The sequence below is a fragment of the Penicillium cosmopolitanum genome (assembly GCF_028827165.1).
Source record: "Penicillium cosmopolitanum strain IBT 29677 chromosome Unknown utg000008l:1.0-4398992.0:1.0-4402845.0, whole genome shotgun sequence".
Classification (NCBI taxonomy): domain Eukaryota; kingdom Fungi; phylum Ascomycota; class Eurotiomycetes; order Eurotiales; family Aspergillaceae; genus Penicillium; species Penicillium cosmopolitanum.
The window spans coordinates 3,955,439-3,979,209 of NW_026622678.1; the positions used below are offsets into that span (position 1 = coordinate 3,955,439).

General features: G+C 48.2%; 10 protein-coding genes across 10 annotated transcripts; 5 read left to right on the forward strand and 5 right to left on the reverse strand.

The window, feature by feature from the left end:
- Positions 1-424: 424 nt before the first annotated feature.
- N7509_008016 (major facilitator superfamily domain-containing protein) lies at positions 425-1,813 on the reverse strand (the record flags this gene model as incomplete). The annotated part of the gene is made up of 1 exon (XM_056632653.1): positions 425-1,813. One exon carries the CDS (start codon positions 1,811-1,813, stop codon positions 425-427), a length of 1,389 nt encoding a protein of 462 aa, XP_056488204.1.
- Positions 1,814-2,670: 857 nt separating this feature from the next.
- N7509_008017 (uncharacterized protein) lies at positions 2,671-3,483 on the forward strand (the record flags this gene model as incomplete). The annotated part of the gene is made up of 1 exon (XM_056632654.1): positions 2,671-3,483. One exon carries the CDS (start codon positions 2,671-2,673, stop codon positions 3,481-3,483), a length of 813 nt encoding a protein of 270 aa, XP_056488205.1.
- A 575-nt stretch (positions 3,484-4,058) lies between these two features.
- Positions 4,059-6,725, reverse strand: N7509_008018 (putative C6 transcription factor (War1); the record flags this gene model as incomplete). Its single annotated transcript, XM_056632655.1, has 4 exons — positions 4,059-4,655; positions 4,717-5,249; positions 5,302-5,582; positions 5,635-6,725. 4 exons carry the CDS (start codon positions 6,723-6,725, stop codon positions 4,059-4,061), a joined length of 2,502 nt encoding a protein of 833 aa, XP_056488206.1.
- Positions 6,726-7,467: 742 nt separating this feature from the next.
- N7509_008019 (phosphatidylinositol-3-phosphate-binding ubiquitin-protein ligase) lies at positions 7,468-9,612 on the reverse strand (the record flags this gene model as incomplete). Its single annotated transcript, XM_056632656.1, has 1 exon — positions 7,468-9,612. The coding sequence occupies one exon, from the start codon at positions 9,610-9,612 to the stop codon at positions 7,468-7,470; it is 2,145 nt and encodes a 714-aa protein (XP_056488207.1).
- A 976-nt stretch (positions 9,613-10,588) lies between these two features.
- N7509_008020 (nucleic acid/nucleotide deaminase domain-containing protein) lies at positions 10,589-12,030 on the forward strand (the record flags this gene model as incomplete). Its single annotated transcript, XM_056632657.1, has 2 exons — positions 10,589-10,988; positions 11,057-12,030. 2 exons carry the CDS (start codon positions 10,589-10,591, stop codon positions 12,028-12,030), a joined length of 1,374 nt encoding a protein of 457 aa, XP_056488208.1.
- Positions 12,031-14,126: 2,096 nt separating this feature from the next.
- On the forward strand, positions 14,127-14,807 carry N7509_008021 (ankyrin repeat domain-containing protein; the record flags this gene model as incomplete). Its single annotated transcript, XM_056632658.1, has 1 exon — positions 14,127-14,807. The coding sequence occupies one exon, from the start codon at positions 14,127-14,129 to the stop codon at positions 14,805-14,807; it is 681 nt and encodes a 226-aa protein (XP_056488209.1).
- An 808-nt stretch (positions 14,808-15,615) lies between these two features.
- N7509_008022 (ankyrin repeat domain-containing protein) lies at positions 15,616-17,346 on the forward strand (the record flags this gene model as incomplete). Its single annotated transcript, XM_056632659.1, has 1 exon — positions 15,616-17,346. One exon carries the CDS (start codon positions 15,616-15,618, stop codon positions 17,344-17,346), a length of 1,731 nt encoding a protein of 576 aa, XP_056488210.1.
- A 363-nt stretch (positions 17,347-17,709) lies between these two features.
- N7509_008023 (uncharacterized protein) lies at positions 17,710-18,461 on the reverse strand (the record flags this gene model as incomplete). Its single annotated transcript, XM_056632660.1, has 3 exons — positions 17,710-18,082; positions 18,144-18,277; positions 18,336-18,461. The coding sequence occupies 3 exons, from the start codon at positions 18,459-18,461 to the stop codon at positions 17,710-17,712; spliced, it is 633 nt and encodes a 210-aa protein (XP_056488211.1).
- Positions 18,462-19,702: 1,241 nt separating this feature from the next.
- On the forward strand, positions 19,703-20,257 carry N7509_008024 (uncharacterized protein; the record flags this gene model as incomplete). The annotated part of the gene is made up of 1 exon (XM_056632661.1): positions 19,703-20,257. One exon carries the CDS (start codon positions 19,703-19,705, stop codon positions 20,255-20,257), a length of 555 nt encoding a protein of 184 aa, XP_056488212.1.
- A 290-nt stretch (positions 20,258-20,547) lies between these two features.
- Positions 20,548-22,973, reverse strand: N7509_008025 (ferric reductase family protein; the record flags this gene model as incomplete). The annotated part of the gene is made up of 7 exons (XM_056632662.1): positions 20,548-21,643; positions 21,698-21,819; positions 21,873-21,934; positions 21,989-22,218; positions 22,290-22,577; positions 22,648-22,688; positions 22,740-22,973. The coding sequence occupies 7 exons, from the start codon at positions 22,971-22,973 to the stop codon at positions 20,548-20,550; spliced, it is 2,073 nt and encodes a 690-aa protein (XP_056488213.1).
- Between the last annotated feature and the right edge of the window lie 798 nt (positions 22,974-23,771).

Below are 23,771 nucleotides of genomic sequence, written 5' to 3' on the forward strand. Positions count from 1 at the left end.
AGCTCCATAGCCGCAATCTACCCAGTATTCAAGTTTCCACCTGTCAGGGCGACAGCGTCCTAAAATTACGAGTTTTCCTATAAGGTTCTGCGACGGCCTCAGTGAAGCTATTCTACTTTCCAAATCGCTTCGTCATGATAACTCAGGGTACCGAGTATCCAGCCGGGTAGGATGCCAAGTGAATGGTTGCCGTCAGCCTGCATAAATCACCTTTTTGTTCCACTACATATACGTACGTTCTTCAGGAACCACTTCAACCGGTTTTGCAGTGGAAGAGATACACCTGGGCAGTAGTTAGTAATACTACTCAGTAGTATAGTCCGAACTAGATTATTATGAATTAACGCTCCGCATATATCGGAGTAGGTAGATCAAGACGATTACTAGTATTAAAGCATCATAAGCAGCTAAAAAATAAATACAATCATTTTTCCCACGGTAGGGGAGAGCACTCAGTGGACTTTTCCTCGCCTCGCATCCGCCACTCTTCCCCATGTTGCGTCGCCAACCACAAAAAGCCCGCAGCCACCACCAGCAAGCCTGCCGCGATAGTCATAAACCATCCCACTCCGATCGCCTCAATGGCAGGAAGGCATGCAGCCGTGCCCGCTGCCGCCGCCACATTGCGAACCATATAACTTCCTGCGACAGCTAGCGAGCTTTTCCCTGTTCCCTCCATCACGTCAACACAATATACATTCAGGCTGATAAATGGCACCACCTGAAACACGCCCTGAAGAAATAGCGCAACCACGACCAGGGGAATTCCTCCGACTTCCTGCTGTACTGCCCAGCCGTACAAGAGCGAACAGACTGGCAGGGCTATACCCACTACGCCCACTGTACTGTTCAGTCGGTCCTCTGGCACTCTTCGCCCGCGTCGTCGGATGTACCGTCGCACTACCCAGTCTGAAAGTTGCCCGCCGCAGAATAATCCGGTCAAAAATCCTGCAGAGGGTGCCAGATAAAAGAGACCTGCCTGTAGAGGTGAACTGAGATGGAAGCGTGGATTAAGCACCTCTCGGATCGGCGTGAGGGTGGAGTACATATTCCAGTGTAGGGTGATAACTGTAATGGCATTGATTGCTAGACCCGGGGCTGAAATCAGAAGCGTGATTATCTCCGATGGATTAATCAGCTGAAGGAATTGCTTCACCTTTCCGCTAAGAGGCAAGTCGTCGAAGATCCCAGTTTTCTTTTCGTGAATTGTTTCTGGCAGGAATATGGCCAGTAAAAGCACCGACAGGCTAGCCATGCCGGTTTGTGTCCAGAATATCACACGCCAGGAGGTATAGGATACTATCGCTCCGCCTAGAAGAGGTGCTATACCCGGCCCGAGAGTGGTACTCACCATCAGCCATCCTAGTGCACGGCCGCGCGTGACGGCTGGGTAAATGTCACCAATGACGACAGTTGCAATAACCTGGCTGGCTGTCACTTGAGGTGCGGTGAGAAATCGAAAGATAAAGTAACTTGGAAGATTCGGGGCGAATCCGGTTCCCAGACTAAACGCAAGCACTATAGCATTTGTCGCAAGGAGAATCGGTCGGCGACCAATTGTGTTGGCGATTGGGGCATAGAGAATTGGGCCAGCAACTTGACAAAGAAGCATCACGGCATTGGAAATTGCGATAGTGGTTTCCGTCGTGTGAAATGTGGCGCCTACTTCTGGAATAGCCGAGATGACCGTGGTTGTAGCGAGTGTGCACTGAAACGATGACCAAACAAGGACCATGGTGATAATCGCCTTTCGCCCAGGCGAAAATCGGTTGTAGACATCATCATTGTCTATAGAAACCTCAACGTTTGCCATCATGTGTTTCTCGATTCTAATCGGTTAGAACAAACTACGGTGTAAGCTAACTTGAAGATTCAGGAACATGGTAAGCCACTAATCAAGGGATAACTAGGGGTATATACCCCGTACATGCTTCTCAGGTCGTACAAAAGCAATGACGACGATACTCACCCCCTGAATGCCGTCCACGAATAGGGACGCGCGTACTATAAATGTTATTTGAAAATATACCTCAGGTTTTGTTACTTTAGTCGTATTTCAAGCACTTTCGACTCTATGAGACGCTGTAACATCAAACAGCTGTCTATCGTAAAGGGTAAATCAGAGCATGGAATACTACTTATCATGATAAGCGGCTTGGAAGAATGCATATCGATCAGCCGTTCTGTCGATCTTATCTCTATCTACAAAGGATAATATCAAGCTTACAGTGCCCCGTCATTTCAAGATCGGCAGCATCGTCATAATTTTGATAGGTTCATTTGATGGTCCCACCTATTCATCTACATAGTATGCGGCTCATGTATACATTACATTCCATGAATGATGTAACTTCACTCCGTTTCAGCTAATGTATGCCTGGGTGTATGACCGTTGTTCGTGTTCGGTACCGCTGGCTCCAACAAAAATCAAGGAGCCTTGCCAAGTACAGCTCAACCTGAGCAGTGTGTGTCTTATCTACTATGCATAACGTTGCACGACGGAATTCCCAATCCAGGGACTCGTCACCATTCATTTCCCGCTTCAAGTAATGGATATAAATAAGGCTGCGCAGACACTGAGCACGCAATTCCAACTTGATATCACAAGATAATCCACCAATTCCACAACCCTTTTCCATTCAAGTTCTAGAAACCTAGCCGACGACCAAAATGACAAGAGAACAAACCCCACGCACTCTCTCACCTCGCTACCGAATCCGCAAACTCACGCTCGCCGATCTATCCGCGGTAAAAGCTCTTCTTGTACAAAGCAAGACATCTCCATCCTCATTCTGCCCAACTGTAGACTCTGGAAACCAGACAATCATTGCATATCAACAATACCATGCAGTTGATTATCTAGTCCGCCACGCAATAAAGTCAAATATGTCCTTCGGCGTTTTCGATACTGAATACAAATATCGCTATTCCTCGTCAATCAAAACAGGCGGAAAGCTACACTGGGACGAGAACGATATCAGAGCATCATCGAAACAGCTTCTCCACCAAATCGACTTTCCTCTTGTCTCTATTGCATTAAGCCATGATGCAGCAAATCCACCTGATGAGGACAAAGTGCAGTGGTATCTTGACATCCGACCTGGCTATAAGCAAGCATGTGCACACCTTGAATCACTCATTCCGGCCTCGGCTAGGGATGGGTATAGATATGCACTATTGGGCAAAGTCTTGATGAGAAAGGGGTCTGTGACGAGGGGCGATTATGAGGGAAGGGGCATTATGAAAGGTCTGGCGCTTTGGCTGGTCTGGGAGTCGAAACGGTGTGGGTATGAGGTTATTGAGATTCCGGTTTCAAGCGCGGCTGTGCGTAGGGTTTGGGAGAATCTGCCACCGCCGTGTAAAGTAGATGTTATGGCGGAGTATGTGATTGAAGATTTGGAGGTTTGCGATGAACGCGGGAAGATGGAGAGGCCATTTGAGGGAATTCAAACGGAAATATGTCAGCTGAGAATCAATTTATGAGTTAACATCCTGATTAAGACAGCAACCTAACTTCGGAGCCGACGTGGTTCTTCTTTCTTTGTTCCATTTCCGGAATTGATATTCATGAATACCTCACTTGTGATCCGTATAATTGGGCTTTAGGCAAACACTCACTCAGACAACCGAACACATGGCTCCAGTTGCTTCTAAAGATGAAACGAAAGAAATGGACACTAGCCATCTTTAACGTACTACTAGTACGTCTTAGTGACGCTGCTGCCTTCATCGTCGTCGCCTCGGCCATTATGTCAAAGACGACTCGGACGATCACAAGGGCGATATTTACTAATCTCCTGATATTCCGGTTATGCTCATGGGTCAATTCAAAACAAAACTTAGAAGATTGCCACTGTCAGTGGCTCATTTGATTGGGTTTATAAATACATCGAGTAGAGACTCATCCATCATAACAGCGTAGAAAACAAAGCTATCCATAGACCAAAACACCGGAAATATAAACGATACACACACAGGCAGATACACTAGTATAGAGTACTAGAACCTTGAACCTCACCTCACAACTAGACATGGATGGCACGCACGCACCACCTTATCTAAAACTGCAACCCATTAAACCCCAAATTCTCAAACGAAAGCGGAAAAGTAAACAACCCCTCATCCATCATAGTTTCTAAGGCGAAGAAATTATCAGGATTGAAGTTTGGATCCATGTCCATTTCATTACCGGGCATGCCCATCATTGGCGCCATGGGCATGGTACCACCAGGGCCAGCGCCAGGGCCGGTGCTAGCGCTAGCGCCCATTGGAATTTCTGCGAATGTTGGGGTTTGTTGGTTGTGGTTTGGTGTTGTGTATGGTTGCGGGTATTGTGAGTAGAAGGGCCTTGTTTGATCTGACTCGGTGGTTGAGACTGGTGTCATGGATGATATAGATGGATTTTGGTTGTGGATGGATGGTGAGAAGGAGGTTGGTGTGGTCCAGGGTTGTTCTGGCTTTGGTAGGTGGTTTAGTGGGTCCAGTCGGCTTGTTGGGTTGGGTGATTGGGTTGGTGGGAGACCGGGTGTTAGGGTTGAGGGGGTGTAGACTATTTGACTTCGGCGTTCCGAGAAGGGGTCTGCGGTGTCTTGTTTTGTTTGGCCGGAGGATGCTACTATGCTGAGAAGTTCGAGGGGGGTGGTGCTTCCTCGCATCTAGATAGTTGTTAGTACTGGCTTGCTGGCTTCGTGTTTTTGGAAATCCCAGAACTCGTACCGGTTGTTTCACTTCAGGTTCTGAATTGGTTTCCGTGGCAAATATTTCTCTCAGAGCGGGGCCGTTGTCCTTCTGTTTGACAAACCAATTCCGTAACATGGTGATGATGTTTCCGAATTTGGCTACCGCACGACCACCGCCGAGCGAGGCGGCTTTTCGGTAGTGGTTCGTGATATGATCCAGGTAGTACTCCAACTTCAGACTCTCAATGTCAATTACTTGGCCAATGCGACTGTCCGGCGCGGTGAGGAGACAATGGATCTTTATCAGGCTAACAAGGGGGTATGATGTTCTGGCCAGTGCCACTGTTGGAAGACATGTGAGTCTATCCGAGTCAACGCTCAAAATAATGTCAAATGCGTAGTGAATTGAGTTGATGCAGGTGGTCAAAGCATCGATGAGTGGAGCAATCGCGGATGCCGGGAGCTGATCGCCTGAGGATGACTTAATGATGCCATTGTTTTTGCAGTCGATGCCCATCGCGGTTTCATGTACAAATAGATTTAGCACATGATAGGTGTGCGCTAGGACGTCTGGGGGGTGTTAGTAAAGATTCCATACCGGTTGAATAATTGAGATACAAACCTGAATATATGTCGTCTGGAATGTCCCTCCTCCATTGCGATAATTGATTGGAGAACCCCCGAATGGTATATCGGACCTTACTATCGATGAAGGATGAAAGTTTTTCGGTGTCATCAGAAAGCTGAGTACTAGCGTCTTCCATGATGAAAGCCAATTTCACCCACCAGATTGCCTGGCGATCGGTGGGTAAAGCATCGGGATGCGTTTTAAGGGTCTCAACACATTCATCCATGTAGCTGGACCACCTCAGAAGCTGGGTTCGCCTTAAAGCAGTAGAAACCCTGTCGGGGTTAGCACCAGGAGTAACGCATTCAAATGTGGAGAACAACTTACTGCACCGACATGAAATAACATCCTAGCCACGTCCTTCTTGCCTCTGGACCTTTCATATCTCCAGGCGGCTTTTTGATCAATTGCTCGCGAAGTTTCATGAAAGGTTTTGGCTCGTTACTGACAGGACGATTCAGACCAAGATCCATACATAATATCACGGCGAGATGGACCAATTGGTAAAATTTCAACTCTTCCAATTTGTCTGGCGGAAGATACCAGATAGAGCAAACCATCAACGCCTGTACCAACTCCAAACATTTCTCACCCTTGACAACCACGCGATCGGCAATTGTTTGATAAGCATCATTGAGAAGTGTGACCTGCACATCCTTTTTGTACGGACCGATCGCCGCAGCGATAATAGACAGGAAGAGAGCAGGTTTATCCCGACGCACATCACCCATCGTAGTCCCAGGCGGAATAATCACAAATGGCATCTCCGGTGCCATGCGGGTGACATAGCGCTGGAAGGCCGCATTGGCCGAATCAATGTCCACGATTCCCTTATCGATAACATCAGCAAACGCATTCGCATTCTCCTTTGGAGGCACAATGTCCCCAGCATACGGGCCACGCCAGTGCACCGAGTCCGAAGGTCTCGGAAGCTGTTGCGCGGAAGGACTATCCGAGCGAGCATACTGGGAAGCAAGAAACCCATCATGAGTACGCTTAGTTCCCGCAACCGAAGAACTTGAATCGTGCAAAGATGGCTGCGTTTGTGGCGACGGACCCATAAATGGCTTACTATGGGAAGCTTGTAGGGTGGCCGTCAGGGCGTCGATTTTCCGCTCCAGCTCTGTCACACGACTATCGGTCTTTTTCTGGCGCTTCCTAGTCGGCGCTGTGGTGATACATGTGCGATGCGCCTTAGCGCAGCGCTTACACGAGCCATGTGGGTGTATTGGATCGGGGTCACAGCGAACTTTCAACTGGCGACAGGGCTCACAAGCGCGTGGTCGTTTGGCGTCGTCGGGTTCGGCGGAGGTCTCGGGTATGTGTGACATGTCGAGACCGGGCCGATCTCCCAATGGTGCACCATGACCATGCGAGTCGGCTAAGTGGTGTGACGGGGGTTCCGGATAGTCGGACATTGTTGACGAGTGAGTCGGTAGTCGGTCGGGACGGCGAAAAAGATGCCGCCGTCCGCGTGGTGAGATCGAGCGGTGCAGTGGTGCGGAGATGGAGACTGGCGACCTCCGGCGGGGGCCCAATTGAATGGGCTGTGGAACGCGCGTGGTGGGAAGTGAGGTGGCTACAGCTAATTCATTCGCTCTGCTGGAGGTGGAATGGCTTGAATGACAGCTCTCTTGTGTGGATTGCCCCCGCGAAGACTCAAGATTGTTTTGCGACTTTCAAAGAAGAGCGGAGCACGGCGGACGCAAGCACCGATCTCCGACGTGGAACTCGTTGGCTTGTGGAGACTTGGCGCTGACTTGGTAGAAAAGGGGGCGTTCAAGTTATATAAGTAAAGCAGTTGTCAGAAGTTGAGAAATAAGCATGGATTACTGTAACAAATCAAAGTAACGAGGATGAAGTAGGACGAAGTACGAAGAGAGTCAAAAGGAGCCCCGGAAAAGCGAAGTGAAATCGGTCAGCGCACGTGACCGGGCCAGACCAGCAACAGCTACAATGAGTATAGCATCGATATAGTTATACTACGAGTATAGCAGATAAGAATAAAGCATTGGCACTGATGGACACATATTTATCGCGATGAGGGGAATATACAAAAGCACTGGCACTGACAGAAGGAACAAAACACCACCCAATCCAAACGCCAAATTGCAAATCACATCATATCAACCACCTCCAAGTCTAATTCTACCCTTTCTACTAGTACGACATCTTGTGCACCGGGCACTCAGCCTTCCTCCCAAACCAATCCACAATACACTCCTTGTGGAATTTACAAAAACACTCCAACCGGGCTAGGACCTGCCCAACCTCATAATCCTCCATGCAGATCGTGCACTCAGCTACCGCACCATCGCCACCGAGGCAGTCCTTCTCCGTCGCGGTGAATGCCAGCATGCGAGCGATGGGAGGAGACTGTAGCGGAGCCTGCTCTGCCGGGCCCTCCGCGGGACCTTGACTGACGGGAGATTCACGACTTGCCCCGTATCCATCGATGCATTGCCGGATATGCGCTTCACGGGCTTCGGCGGGATGTTCGTCATCGAGTGGTGGGAATCGATTGCCACAGATGGGACAGAGATCACGTTCGGAAACTGCCGAAGGACGCTGCGCTTGCTGTGGTGGATTGAATATCGGATATAGCGAGTTGGTTCGTGGGGTTCGCTCTCCTGGTGGGGCTTGGGACGATCGCTGAACATCCTGGCGGAGTCCTCCCAGGGTCGAAGGACGGTCATTCGCTCCAACAGTCAGTCGACCTTGTCGTGAACCGCGGCTCTCGGGCTGAATATGTATTTGATTAGCTTGGAATCTAGGAAGCAGGTAAGAAGCCGTGATTGAAGTACTTACCGTCCAGGCACCTCCCATCGTGGATGACAAGGAATGGGTGGAGCGGTGACCATGTTGGCGCAGAGCCTCGTATCCAAGTGGATTGGGATTGGGATCTGGTACGCAAGGATTACATAGACGAACTTCTTCCCCGCCTCCCAGGGCAGGATTGAGGACAGAGTGCGAGGTTGGGGCATCCTCGCCTGTCAGATCGACTACATTAGTTGAGGAGGATGGCGAAGAGCCAGGAGGCGGGGTGGTTGTGGACTCCGGCGGCCGAACAATATACTGTCGGGGGATTGTAATCCGGTGAGGCGAGCATGCAGCACAGACAACTCGGCCACACTTTCTGCAATGATGTTTCCGATGCCAGAAGCTGAAAATTGTCCCGCAAATTGGACAACCGGATACCTCCGAGTCGGGTTGCCATCTCGGAAGACTAACATCTTGGAAAATATCGTCGAGGGTCGTGTTTCGCTGCGTCTGCCCTGAGATAGGCAATGAACCTCTGTCACGGCGATTGCGACTGGGTCCCTCGGGGCCCTGCCACCTCGGCGTGCTCATACTGGAATATCGCTGGTGGGCGCCTGGTCGAGAGAGATGGGAAGACTCGCCTGGGTATCGATCGGAGAAGGACCTGTTGCGTGTGCTGGGGTCATAGAAATCCGAGCTTTGACGCCGTGGCGGCCCGGCAATATCGGAGTAATAGCGCGGCGACCCTCCTGAAAATCGTCGGGTAGAAGTAGGCGACAGTCCGTACATCATATTCTCGAAGCCATCAACCAGATCTCGTGAAGGGTGGGGCATGAACATGGATGAGGGTCTTCTTCGGGATACTGGCTCCCGGCTGCCTCCCTCGACTGCGCCATTATGAGACGGAATCATATCAGGAAACCTGTAACCGCCATATGCCCCCGGCACTTCTGGATTATCCCGGGACGACCTTCTCCCGGAAGTATGAGATTGACCCGGGCTATTACCAGACCAATGTGTTTGAGCCATATCGACATCGAAGATAGATGCAGCGGAAGGAGGACCTCTTTGCGGTGCGGGGTATTCGTCGCCGATATAGCTAGATCTTTGCGAGACCCTTCGAGACAAGGATGCCGGGGAACGGGGAACTCGCTCCACCCTGTTCAGCGTCGGAGGTGAAGAGCTAATATCTATTGCTGTATCGTATGTTGCTCCTGTCCGTCCGGGCTGATTTTGCGAACGACGTTCTGCTGGAGCGGCAGATCTATGGGGCAGGCTTCTGACAGAGGCGTCGCGGCCGGCCGCTTCACCGGGGTGTGTTTGAGTCTGAGCTTGTTCTGCGGGGGCATTGTGTGTAGGGGGTGTAGACAAATCGGTAACATTGGGGTCGGAATCGGAATCGAGGACGATAGGGGCCGAGCTGGTTTCATCGGGGGCGTCACTCCCGCGACGGTCTGTCTGTATATCCCGTTCGTGGGGCACGATATCCTCGCCAGGAGGGATTGTCGAAAGATCCGGTGATGAGGCGGTACTTGAGAGAGACATTTTGAGCGCCAATCCAGGGAACTCGGGGGTATATTAGATTCCAAAGTATGTTGAGAGGGCTGCGAGATCACTCTCGGCCGTAACCATGCAGTCCCTTCGTCATGAGATAGAGGTAGACAAGGTAAAACGGGCGCGGCACTAGATCTTTCGCCCGATATGGCTCGTTATGCGTGGGCCAGGGTGGCAATCACACGCTGAGGCTCAAGGATGCAGATTGGAGTGGTCTCGTGATGCAGGAGTCAAGGGGCTGTCGTGGCAAAGACGGTGCCTGTTGGGTATCTCGATCCAAGCTGTTATTCTGTGAGATCCCACCAGCTGCACTGGGTACCTGGATGGCCACAATCTTCGAAAGCGCAAAGGGGGCTGGTTTGTTTGGAAGTCCTAGCAGTCGGGCTGAACTGATAAGGAGTGACCTTTCCAAATTGGGCCAGTCACGGTATCAGCCCCACTATCAAGGACGGTCAGAACGGGCAGAACAACACATGACGTCGCCACTCTGAAGTATACCCGAAGTATACAACAGCAACAATTCACTATATCTACTGGGGAAAACTCCAAAGCAGAGAACCATATTTGTCCATACAGTATCTTCGGATATTGGTGTCATCACTGATGCCAAGATACGCTAGTCCAATGCCCGGGTTTTAACCGGAGTATCGATAGTCCTGTATCGCTTGACAACTTGGAAAGTGCTTAACGATCAGTATAATACGATTTCCTGTCTCGTCACTGTATTGAAAACGGTCGGGCGGGGTGAGATTCCTCAGTCATGCAAATACAATGCCTAACGAGGCCTCGAGTCAGCTCCTTAGCTATTGTTTCTTTACCCAACACCCCGCGATACCCCAGGAGAAACCGGCGAAAATCTCCACGCCATCAAGAATAGCCTGCTGCCTTTGGACCAATCAGCCAACGACTACAAGTTTTGAACCTCATCGTCTCCTTTGGCTCCCATCTCTGTGTCCAGCTAAGCGCGATGACGAGTATTGAGTACCAGCTTGCACGCACTACGTGGGCTTCCCGAATTTTGGGATACCTTCATCCTCAGGTTTCGCAAAGTAGCCTAGATTCATCAGACGATGAAACCCTGGAGTCCGAGGATGATGATCTGGCCGATGCATTGGAGGCAGGAACCACTAAAGTCGAAATCCTGGTCAATCCTACCCAGAGTGCCAAGGAGAAATTTATTGACTGTCTCGCTGAACTCATGTCTCCAGAACATGGCTGGGGCGGTGTCATAGCCACCTCTCTGAGGGTGACCCAAAATGCTATTTATGTCGATGTGGCGGCAAACTCGGGGTTCGAGAAAGGTTTGCACACCTGGGACGGCCTGGAAAGAGCTATTACGGAGTGTTTAATGGCTCAAGCATCATGTGGTAGGTATTCGTCCACATTGTGTGTGAACCATACTTTCGGAAGAAAAAGCTGATTCCCTCCGAATTAGATGAGAAGACGAGAGAAATTGGATGCTATAATTTTGAGGAGGTTGCGGTCGAATTCAGCCACAAGCGCCTCACGAAACATGCAGAAAGGATTTTGAGTGTCGCAACGATCGAAATTCAAAATAACGTCGTTTTATCGGAGATCCTTGAAATCATACGTCAGCCCCGATCCTCGGATGATCCTCAAAGTCGAATTCGGCTAGCCAGACTGGCATACGAATTTACAAGATCTGGAAACATAGGTATTATCCCTGATACGCTGACGAAGAAACAAAAGTCACATTTGTGGCGAAACTTACGCTTCCTCGGACGCCCAATCCACAATTGCCGTTTGATTGCACAGATCGGGCTTAACTTCCCTCAATTCCGCAAAATTGAAATTCACCATATCCCTCGACCACAGCCTACTAAATTGCAGCCCGAATATATCATTTCTTTTAAAGATGCACTACGACGACTTGGGCTCGAAGAATGCGAGCAAAAGCTTTTGAGCAACTCGAAATATCCTGTGCCCACATGGTCGAGCTTCAATTCCAAATCCAAAGAGGGACTATACGCCCACGCGGAAGTCCAGTTGCTAGCATGGCACTCTGCTAACCCACACATGAAGCCATTCCTTGACTACTTTGGCTGTAGCAAAAGAACATGTCTCCTCTGTGAGGCTCTGATGAGAACCCACTCTCCCATCATTCTCAGTAGGGGAAGGCATGGAGTCTGTTTCCCAGATTGGGGTATCCCTCATCCCCTGTTCGTCAACTCCCCTTCAATTCTGATCACATTAGAGCATTATTTTGTGGAAAGAATACGACATTATGTGGTTGGCAAGGGCTATAACATCTACCAGAATGTTGCACAGTCCTCCTTTGTATCGACGCTTCATAGCCAGGAGCTACTAGCGCCTCGAGTACGAGAAATTCTCATTGAAACCCATGAAACCGAAAAGTCCGCTTACATTGAGAATGAACGAGCTCTGTAAGCGCTTTATTGACACCGTATAAACAAATCCTACTTACAGAAACTAGAAAAAACACTGGATTTCAAACTTCACGATCAGCGATCACTGACCATTCTATCGCTTCCAGAATAATCTGCGTGATATGTGGAAATCCAAAACCAAAACGATGTGCTCGTTGCAAAAGTGCTCATTACTGCGACAAAGGGCATCAAAAGGCTGATTGGCCTAGTCACAAGCTGCTGTGCAAGAAAATATCGCTTCTTTCAGCACCAAACAGTCCCCAATACCGATTAGCAGTCAAATTCCCGGAGAACGAGGTGCATCCTCAATTGCAGTGGGTCCGTTGTGAACGACCAGAAAAAGACGAGTATTCCAGGGAAGTCTCTCACACAGCAGATGTTCATTCACTTTTGGGCTTGGGGCGGACTGTCTCAAGCTCTGTTGTTGACCACAATCCACGCCGGGGTCGTAATCTTGACTACCAACTTGTGGTCAAATATAGAGATGAATTTTTACGAGACGGATCAAAGTTGAACGCGAGCATCATGCATTGCATAGGATCATCTGAAACATCCGCATACCAGTGGCGCGGCCCCGTTCTCATTCTTCGGCAAATCTATGGTACTTACAAAAATATCACTCTTGATGACTTTCGCGATGCCTTGGATTACTTTACGACGTACAACTACTCTAGAGTAACCGAATATGATACGATTCACCAGCAGATACCGAGAAAGATCCATGGCGAAGTCATGGGCGTTCAAATCAACAGCGATGGCGAGATGGAGCTGCACGGCAGTCCCCGATTTGCACCTGTGGGGATCCCAAGGGAACACTTAATACGTGTTCTTCCAAGCGAAAGAAGTATGAGGGCATCAATCTCCCAAAAGGTGGGGATCCCACTACTGCTTCGAAGAGTAATAGAAGGAGAATCTCCGGGAACTATGCCAGGGGTTTTGAACTTTGATTCCTTAGGATGCAATTTTTCGAACAACCAAGCTGTGACATTTCTCATGACTGAGACAGACCCGCTTCGTCCAAACTGGGGGTTTTCTTCGCTATCTCAATTCTCTGATGTCGGTAATGTTATCGTAATGCGCGAGGACGGGAGGGATGTTACGGTTGAAAAAGTTGAAGCTATATGTGAATTCTCACAGCATTTCGCGGGTCCTATTTTTGAGGAAGCAATGGAATCCACTCGTCCTGGGGATACTGATCGGAGGCATGCAGCTACATGCAATTTTCTGACCCCAGAGAACTTCGATATCTTCCTGAAAGGGCGTCGCACAAGAGGGATTTCCCGCAGGTAGCTCTAACTGCGGCCAGTTATTGCCACATTGATGGGCATAATAGTCATAACGTACTGATAACGATAATCTTCATTCTTCGATCGAGCAATCAATCAAATTATTCTGCACATGGTCGACTAGGGCAAGTCTGTGTTGGAAAATACTCTATTTGAGGGCGTATTTTCGCTTCTGCCTAAATCATGCAGGCTCTCAAACCCCAACCCCAATTTCAGCGATGAAGATACCTGCTGACATCATGGTAGCGGGCTCCCTGATCGTACGTATGCCCTGATTCCGTGGAGTGTAAATTTGTCTCCTTAGTGATAGACCGGAATTCGGATATCAAGTAGATAAACCAGCGGGACCATAGAATACGTTGACCCTCCAGAGACTGAAAGCCGCAGGCTGATTTGGTGTATGTTTGCCCAGGTTCTTTGTATGTATAACTACATAACTACTTGGGAAGTGATAACTTCTTGAGTTGCTCAGGTGTATGTAAAGGGTAACTAATGTGCTCGAGGTCAGTCGCTAGTTCCGACACTTCCCGTCATTGACTAACCGAGATGGGCCCGTTTGTCGCTTCGAGCCCGCTCACAATTCCTACGTCTCAATCTTATTGCAGCATTTGGACTGTTTCCCTTTTCTCTTTCTATAATGCGCTTCCTTGCCTTGCCGCCGGAGATCATATCTCTGATTGCCGAGAAATTGGACACGGAGAGGAAATCTATTCCCTTTTGAGAACTGACTCAAAACTGTACCGACTTCTACTTCCGCACCTCTATCGACACAACGTCAGATACTCCGCAAGGTCTGCTCTCCCATGACAAAATGGAAGGGACAAGCATTTTACTGAGAATGGGTGCACCCGTCAAAGGCCCCGTGGCTCGCCTTCCTAGCGCATCAGACTTCGCAGAAGATTATGGATTCGAGGATGATTATGGAAGTGCTTTGCATTTTGCCACGAGCCCCGAAATGGCTAAGTTCCTTATAGACAACGGGGCTGATGTGAACGAACTCTCCACACATTGGAGGGCTCCATTGCAAGTGGCCGTTGAAAACCGCGATCTCGTGATGGCCAAAATGCTGCTCGTTTGTGGGGCAGATGTCAATGTGCGCGGAGACGAATTTATCGACCCCTATATTTCCTTTGCTACCCCTCTTCATCACGCCCTTCACAACGACATTGACGATGCTTACTCTCCAATGGCAAAGCTTCTTGTTGAGCGAGGGGCTAACCTTGCGCTGACTGATAATCGAGATGAGACCCCTCTTTTCATTGCCGTAACATATGATGCTTATTCGACAGCAAAGATGCTACTCAAGCATGATGGTCCAGTCAATGTGCCAAAACCTAGTGGGCAAACTCTCATTTACAGAGCTTCATCACAGGGTAATATTTCTTTAACAATGTTCCTGCTTGACCACGGCGCATCAGTCAATAGCACTACTATATTGGGGAGATCTCCATTGGACGAAGCTTTAGAAAATAAAAACATCGCCCTGGTGTAGCTCCTCCAAGAATACGGTGCATTGACGGGCCCATGGATGCGGAATTGGCCAGCTTGTTTCGAACTGGTTTCAAAATATCGACTTCAATTTCTCTGCAAATTTCAATCCGTATTAAGTTTGACATGCCTAATCAGGCTAGTGGGGATTTCAGTTTCAAAAATCCCGAGGTCGCATTTCAAGTTCACCAACCATCCCCTATCCAAAAGGTTCTTTGCAAGCCCAACCAACAAAGATTACTGGTGGCCAACACCTGACAGTTCGGTTCGAAGCAATAACATGCACAAACTTGGTTTGTGGATTTTCAGCACGTCCCAAAGAATCACCTAGCTGTGATATTATACATGCGTCACTCAACTAAAACTGTTTTTTGCCTGGTTGCCATCTGGCGATTGGCTCATTCGGATACGGCAAGGTCAATTTCGGTCATGGTGGACAATGACCCCTGCAAACTCCAATGTTGCGATAGAAATCTCGATGGCACTGATAGTATGTTACTTGCTGAACGAGGGGTTTGCAGCCAACTGCCTGTATCCCCTGCCGACAATTTCGTGACGACTACTTCCAACGTGCCTGCAACCCGCTCTCAGCAGTACTCCAATACAGAACTTCTCCTTCAGGCAGCCTTGGACGGGAATACTGAAGGAGTGCAGAGGCTGTTTACTGCTGGGGCCGACCTTGCATCATACAGACACGAAGCTGAATCTTTGAATGAAGAATCCAAAAAATTTAATATCATTCACCCTCATACAGACTTCAAAGTATCCAATATCCTATATCAACTACCCTCTGTAAATTGCTAATACGTTTGATGCTTCAGAGAGACGCACTCGAGGGCACAACTGCACTCCACTTGGCAGCATACGGTGGACACATTGAAGTGGTAAAGTTCCTTATCCATGCTGGAGCGGATGTCTTTGCATTCGATTTCCCTGGTTTGACGGCTTTACATTGGGCTGCTTATAAAGGGCACAAAGACATCGTGGCTCTCCTACTCGAGAATGGAGCCAGCCCATCAAGCATGCCCTACCATTTGATGGACACACTCCGCGATCCAACAGCAAAGGGGTCAATGGGTCTGACGGCGATGCTGGATCGCACTAGTGACGATGGTTCTCTGCTTTTTGGTCAAGTGTCGCCATTGCATTGGGCGGTAGCTGGACGCCATGCCGATATAGTACAGCAGCTTTTGGACCGGGGAGCTGATATTCATATGGAAGGCCTTGGAACACCGCATACTGTACTAGAAACAGCAGCAGATCGAGGGAATGGGGAGCTAATTAAATTGCTCTTGAATTTGGGTGCTCATGCTAGTCAAAAAGCCCTGAATCTGGCAGTCTCGTCTGCACGTACGGAAGCTGCAAGAATTCTCCTGGACGCCGGGGTTAGTTCTTCTCTACCGGACTCATCAGGATTGCTGCCACTGAACAGGGCGGCCTCCATGGGCCATGAGGCAATCGTACGTCTCCTCCTCGAAGCCGGAGCAGATATATATTCGGTGGATGCCACTGGAGAATCAGCACTTCATCTAGCAGCTTCCGGAGGTCATACCTCTGTCGTGCAGCTTCTTATCAATGCTGGAGCCAGTACAACGTCATTCGACGAAAGGGGGATGACACCATTACATCACGCGGCTCAAGAAGGGAATCTGAGAGCAGTCCAGCTCTTATTTGATCACAATATATCGGAATCTCATCAATATTTCAACCAGCTGACAGCATTGCATAGCGCCGCAAATTGCGGCAACGTGGAGGTATTTAGTGAACTTCTTGATTCCTTTGAGAACTCTGGTTCACTGGCTACATCTGCACCTATGCCGATGTTCCACTTATCCTTTGGACAAGCAGTGGAAAGAAAACAAGTTGTTCACACCGGTCCAGTTCTCCATCACGCAGCATATGGTGGAAGTAAAAAAATCCTCTCGATACTTCTGGAGAAGGAGGTAGATATAACGGCGACAGATGATCATGGAATGACCGCCCTTCACTGGGCTGTCCAAAGTGGCAGGACATCCGCCGCTGCAGCAACAATACAGCAACTACTCGATGCTGGAGTCGATTTATTTGCACGCGACAATTGTGGAAGAACTGCACTTAACTGGGCATCCTTTCCACCCCGGTTCGACGAACTTCTTCATCGGGTAGAAGATGCTGCTATCGCTCCTGAAAGTGCACCGGCTCACATGAGTAACTTGACACCACTCCATATAGCTGCCCGGAATGGAGACTTAATAGAGATAGCTGACTTGATTTCTGGGGGAATCGATCCCTCTCTCCCTGATGACACTGGAATGACCGCACTTCATTGGGCAGCGCGAAGAGGACATGTAACAGTGTTACAGCATCTCCTCGCGGCGGGGGCTGATATATTTGCATTGGACAAATGTGGCAGGTCAGCAATCCAATGGGCAATCGAGGAAAGGGAGAATCAATCGGTGGTATTGCTGGCAAAAGAGCAACTGGATACTTGTCAGATACGAGACGTTTCTTGCCCGACCGAGCTTGTATCTCTCCTCAGACGTTTTGTTGATGAAACAGCCTAGTTTCAAGGGTAACGATTATTGTCAAATACTATAATGACCGCATATATCCAGACATCGTCCTAGTGGACTAGTCCACGCGCTTATTATAGTACAAGTAGTTATGGGTAAAGTAGATATACCCTAACAGCACTGGTAGACCCCAGACCTATCTTAAAGCTTTCTACGTCAAATACCGTTTCAGTTGTTAGGAGATCCGAGGGAAAAGTGACGTAGACTACATTGTTTGTTCTAGAACTGAAACCAAGTATTGCTGGAAATCAGAAGATAATTACTAAAGCCACATTTGAATATAACTTAGAACATTTCTAGGTACGGGCCGTAAAGCAGAGCGTAGGTATCTGATGAGTGATCTTTTTTGAACTTCTACTGCAGAAGTGCAAGGCCAGCCATTGCTACCCCCAAAATCAGACCAGAATTACCAGGCATCAATGCCTCGCTCGCACCCCCAGTCTTCGTCGCGCTCGCTATAGCGCTAGTCCCCGTGGCAGTCTCGCTATGAGAAGCTGCTGCTGTTGTAGACGCAACCCCCTGGGTCTTCTGAGAAGCGCCAGTCGTTGTAGCGGCCGCGTTAAATCCCAGCTCAACGGAAGCACCGGGCAGGGTGACGGTCGATTTAACGGTATCCATGCCTGTGACAAAAGAACCGCTCTGGACACCCACGCTAGGAGCAGCCAGTAAAGTAACACAAACTGCCGATGCTCGATTGTCGATATAAGTACATCCGACTGAGGAAGTACTGCCGAGGGGTTAGCTACGTCCCAATCAATAATTGTCACTGGTTTAATATTCCGGCTTACAATGTTTCTGAAGGTTCAGTGTATGACAGTCCGACAGATGATGGGGCAGTGACAACCGTGACGCCAGTAGCAGGCAGTGAGCAAAGAGTGGCCTCGCTATTACACTTCACATTATATGTGGTATGGGATTTATCCTGTGACATTTTAATGTTGAATATCAATTCTTTATGATAGGAAGGTTTTGCCACATACGCCTGTAACAGTAGAAACGGTGTAGTCACTCAAGATAAGAAACTGGGACAAGAATGGCGAGCCAGCAGTAGTTTGAGCATACGCGGCGGAGACTGCGCCCAACGCAAGAAGAACGCGAGTGAACATTTTTTAAAGTATGGTTTTGGTGATAGTGTTGGTAAATGCGGAGTATTTCGCGGATTGAAACGAAAATTTCTGTTGGATATTTATTCGAAGAATCTGGGGCAATGTGCTTATTTTGTAATGAGCACCGTGTCAGTGCGATCGGATCTATTTTTCGGTCGCATCCGAATTAGTCTAGGAGTTATGGTAGCTTGGACCCTCGCTTCCAGGGGCTTCGTCGCTGGTTGGACCCTCGGCAAAATTGGCGCTCTTTCAAGCTTCGTTAGTCTAAGCCGCTTACTATATTAGGGCAAGTGGGAGCTACCCATACCTGTCATGTGTAAAAGAAAAGGCAACAGTCGTGTCTCAATCACGCATGGCACCTAAGACACTCCGGCAAATGTCCCGGCTAAACCTTGATGGTGAAAAGTACTTGAAATCTGGCTTGTTACGCGCCTATCGTCCCGTACTTCTTCATTATTCATCTTCAACCCTCATTTGTCTTTACATCCCTTTTCCCTTTCCACTGATATATCCTACCCCGGGAGACTGGAAGAATTTCCCGCTTGGACTTTCTCATAACAATTTGAATTGACCTCAGCCGCTGCGCCTATTGGTCAAAGATACCTGACCCAAACCGCCACCCTGGCCAAACTGGAAAACGATCCTCTCTATCTTGGACTTTTTGGAACAATACAAATCAGTTTGGGATAAAATCTCATTACCCGGGTCGTGAATCACCTGTTCCCTTATTTTGATCAAGATAGGCTGCATGGCTACTCCAAGTCGGTGCCCATAATATTTTCATCCGCAACTTGAAGGTATAGGGTTGACCCGTTCGAATAGGGGTTCCAAATGTCAAATCGCTTTCATTTAAATTTCTAGACTTGCCTTTCGAACTCAGATCTCAAATAATCAATGAATCAATCAGCGCAAATTTCTTCACGCCACCATGGCAAAGTGGCAGCTTCAGAACTGGGGATGAAATAGAGCCGCACGATTTCACCATCAATGCCGCAGGTCTCAAATGCCACTTCCTCAAGTCCTTTACACTTCTTTCTGTCAATCGACAGATCAGACGTGAATCAATGGCAATAATGTTCCACCAGTCCTCGGTATGTATTCACGTTGAGATACCCAGATATGGGGGACTAAGTAAAGTAAATATGTCAGTACCTGGAGTTCTCAACACTTTGCATGCGTATCCTCTGTTATGTGAGATGGCACGGAAGGTTACGGTTATATTTCGTCCCGAATCCGCCATAATGAGTGGTCCCTTGGTGCAAGTGGATGGAGATGTGATTCCTCTTATGAGACAGCATTTAGGGGTTTCGGTGTTGGTAGGGCTATTTTTGGTGATATTTGGCCCCATCTATGCTCTGGTCAAGGTGGCTGGCTGGGCTCATAGAGCAACCCCATTCCAAGGGAGGCATGCAGATCTTCGAACTCTCGTTGGTACTCTAAAATTTGGGTTCAAAAGCCGCAAGTATCTCAGGGTTATTGTTTATCTGGACGATTTGTATTTACAAGATCTCAAGGCTATTATAGACTTGTTGGAGCCTACATCTTGCTCCATCGCATTTGAAGAGCGGTGGCTGCAGTGGCATTATCCTGCTGTGCGATCGCGTGTGGTGGGAAAGTATGAAGCGGACTTCAAAACATTCGTCGAGCACGCTGCTGAAGAAGTTGGGAGCAACCTTATTTTGGCTGTTTCGCCAAGCTTGGAGGGATTTGAAGTGGACATGACCGACGATGGTGATACGCGAGGAAACAAAATTATTGGGAAAAGACGGCGGGTCTGGCTCGAGGAGGATTTTTGATTCGCGAATGGCGCATATTGCTTACCCTCGCTGTTAAATTTGACAATAAGACTGAAGATAACGAAATAAACCGAACCCATCAATGGTATTACAAGTCCTAACGTGAGAGAGAAAATCTTAGATTTGGGTATTTTTAAAGCTTTGTCGCTTCCTACTGATACCATAATCGAGGTCAATAGTAACCATCTTCTGGTTTTGATTTTTGACACGCTATTCCGCTTGTAAATTTATATTTCGAGCATTCTCTTCTATCGGTCTATAATATTAGATCTGTCTGCATTTACAGACGTTCACCAGCCAAATGGAGCCAAGTGGAAGTCAACTGCGACTTGTGCATCATTCGAAGACTCGACAAACGAGAGGCGTATGTCATGGGCCATTGTAGCTGGACCACAGCCGACAAGTGCGAGTTGCTTCTCCTCGGAAGAGCGGAGAGTTTCAATTTGGCTTCTAACAACATCGTTGATAGTCGGCCTTCCCTGCACGAAAGTTGTTTTGAGGATTCCTGTGCCCGCATTGGTAGGAGCCTCCCCAGAGGGTACCTTCTCGGTCGTGATGTGGGAATTAGATGAAGACGATGGCGAGATGACGGTATCCATGTTCTTTGTACTTTCGTTGGGCTCGTTGCGGTGCTCTGGTAAAGACATCTCATCGTCTGAATCCATCTTGGAAAGCATTGTGAGGTACACATCCAGCGATAGCTCGATATCTGTCGATGCAAAGACGGCTTCCCAAGCCGCCATGTAGCGCTCATAGACAAATTGATAGAAGGCGGGGTTCTTCACAGCCCAGACTATCTTGACCCTCTTGATCCTCTGGTCAATATGCATGCCACTCTGCACCAGATCAACCAGGTCTTGCATGAATGATGTTGCAACCGTGATACCAGCGCCGCCAATGACGAAAAGGGCGGTTTCGGAACGCCAGGGGCAGAAATTGGAGCCATACGGACCCTCGACGGAGAGGCAGGCTTTCCTCGCAGCTGATGACGAGTCAGTCTCGGGGCTTTCATGATTGAGTAGTTGGCCTCGGAGGCTGGAAGTAAATCCGCTTTGTACACTGATGAGGAAGATGAGCTCGGTATATGATTCGTCTGCCGTTTTCACTGTGTTCCAACCGCTCAAAGTAAAGGGATGACTTTCCCAAAACTTAAGAGAGCGCCAGCCGTAAACATAATAGTAGCTTCCAGGACAGGGAGAGGCAATCCGTCGTACTCTAGTCCTCAACTGGATAACATTTCCGTCGCGGTTGTATTCCGCAGAGGAGTAGGATGCAAATTTATTCCAGGTCAATAGTCGGACTATTCTGACCAATCTGTCAAATGACCAAACAGCAATACAAGGCCAGATGAAATTGACGTAGTCGGGACCGTCAACAGGTAAATGACTAAATTTGTCCTGTTAGTTATGCATTGGAGACGCGATATCGACAAATACTCACTACCACAATCCAACAAGACAAGCAACAGCAAAGCTTTGATGAACGATCAAAAATAGATCATAGACTGACTTTCTAATTGGTGCACTTGCGAAGAGAGTCATCAGAATTATCGAGCAAGCAGCCTGTTCGAGGGCATTAGCCAATATCCCAAAAGGTGCCAAGGAACCTCTCTTACAACAACCCCCATATACCAGTCAACGTCCTTCCAAAGAGGAAGGAAATATTCCGTTCCAAGCTCTTCAATTTAAAAAAGTCAGCTTGATTCACCTCCACACAGAAATCTCAATTTACCTTTGTATTGATAAATGCAAACTGCCATTCCATGCAAAAATATCTCGATAGCGCACGCTCTGCCTATCCATCGGTGGAACGTATTGAACGTGGCGAAATCCCATCCTGTTACCCATAAGAGCAAATTGTTTCGTGTCGCGAACAGCCACATAACTGGCAGATTGTTGATGACCAAAGCACCCGCTCTGTCTCCGATATACCGCCATAGCTGTGTGGACTTCTTGGTGAAACTAATGAATCGAGGTAATTAGTGAATATCCTTTCGGGTTCGTCTTTCGCAGTTGGGTTATGATGGTCTTACTAAAGGTTTTCCGAGAATGCATGATAGTCGACACACATTAGGACTATGCTGATAATGAAGTATATCGAAATAATGATGGCCTGTAGTCTCGGAGTGGAAGGCATGCTGAAAATTCGATTTTTCTTCCTCATCGTCAAGATCGGTGGCACGGCAAAGTATCGCTCGATGAAACTCTGACATCTCGCCATTGTTTTCGACCGAAGGATAGATGAGTTCATCAGATATCGAATGAAGTTATGCATGGTACCGAAGAGGACAATAAGTCCCCAGAAGCCGACTAATGCGTAGCTGCAAATTCCCAGATGTTAGAGACCGCAGGGGAAATAGAGAATGTGTATGTTTGGAGTTTGATCATCACCCATAATTGTGTCGCTTTGTTCTTTGATTCTCCCAGTCGAACTAAATACCATTTAGTATTAGTTCAGATGTAATGACGATCATGATACTCACGATAGTCTGATACCCAATCTGAAAGAGACCTTGATCAACCGAGACAGAGGTATTAAACTCAGCACCCAGTAGAGTGTCCTCATAGGTGAGAATAGGCCAAGATTTCACCTCTGCGTCTGTGACATTATCGATGATAGACCACGGAAGAAGTTCCGTCCCTCCATCATCCTCGCAAACCTGATTGAGGCCATCCCATCCCTCCGAAAGTCCGTTTTCCGAGCAGTATTCTCGCATGCAATTAAATGTTGACTTCACTTGAAGAACATTCCCACACAAAGACCCATAATAGTCTTCTAAAGCACTGATTCCTGAAAAGCCGATATTGGAAACTGTAGTTTGACATCCAGTTGCGCATACAGTGTTCAAGTTAGTTTTGACTGCCGCAGCTGTGGCCTGCCATAGGCAGAAGGCGAGGAGAAATGAATTCATCGCAGGACCTTGAACCCTGAGTCCGCCGTGGAACAGAATATGAACAAGAAAACAACCGCTTTCGTAACAGGAAAAATAGCCAGTGGCATGATAATCACTGATTGATTACAGACATCTTATTAATTCCGAAGTTTTCCCTAGAAGATTGACAAAAAGAGCAATTTAATTCCACCGCGCTTGTCTCGCCAGGAAGCCCGAAGTATAAGCCAAGATCTAGAAAGCCCAAACCTGGCTAGGATCGGCAGATTTGCATGTCTCACCAGCCCATTCGGGACGTTGAAACAGAATTTTTTCCTATCAGATCGGCAGGCCTGGGAGGCATCGGGGGATTTACTTTCGAATATGGAGTAGGGACCACAGCTGCATAGCCTCAATGGGGTGGGCCGGTGGACCAGAAGCACGGCGAATGGAGTTTAGGCAGGTTCTTTATGCTTTCGTATTTGATTGAAGATCCCTCCCATATGCTGGGTTTGTAATGCAACTCAAGAAACAGCCTAGTTGGCCGACTTATCAGATTAGATGAGATCTGATAAACGGGGAAGATTAACGAGTTAATAGACATCCTTCGTCCGCATTGCTCGAGTTTGATGACAGGGCAGCCAG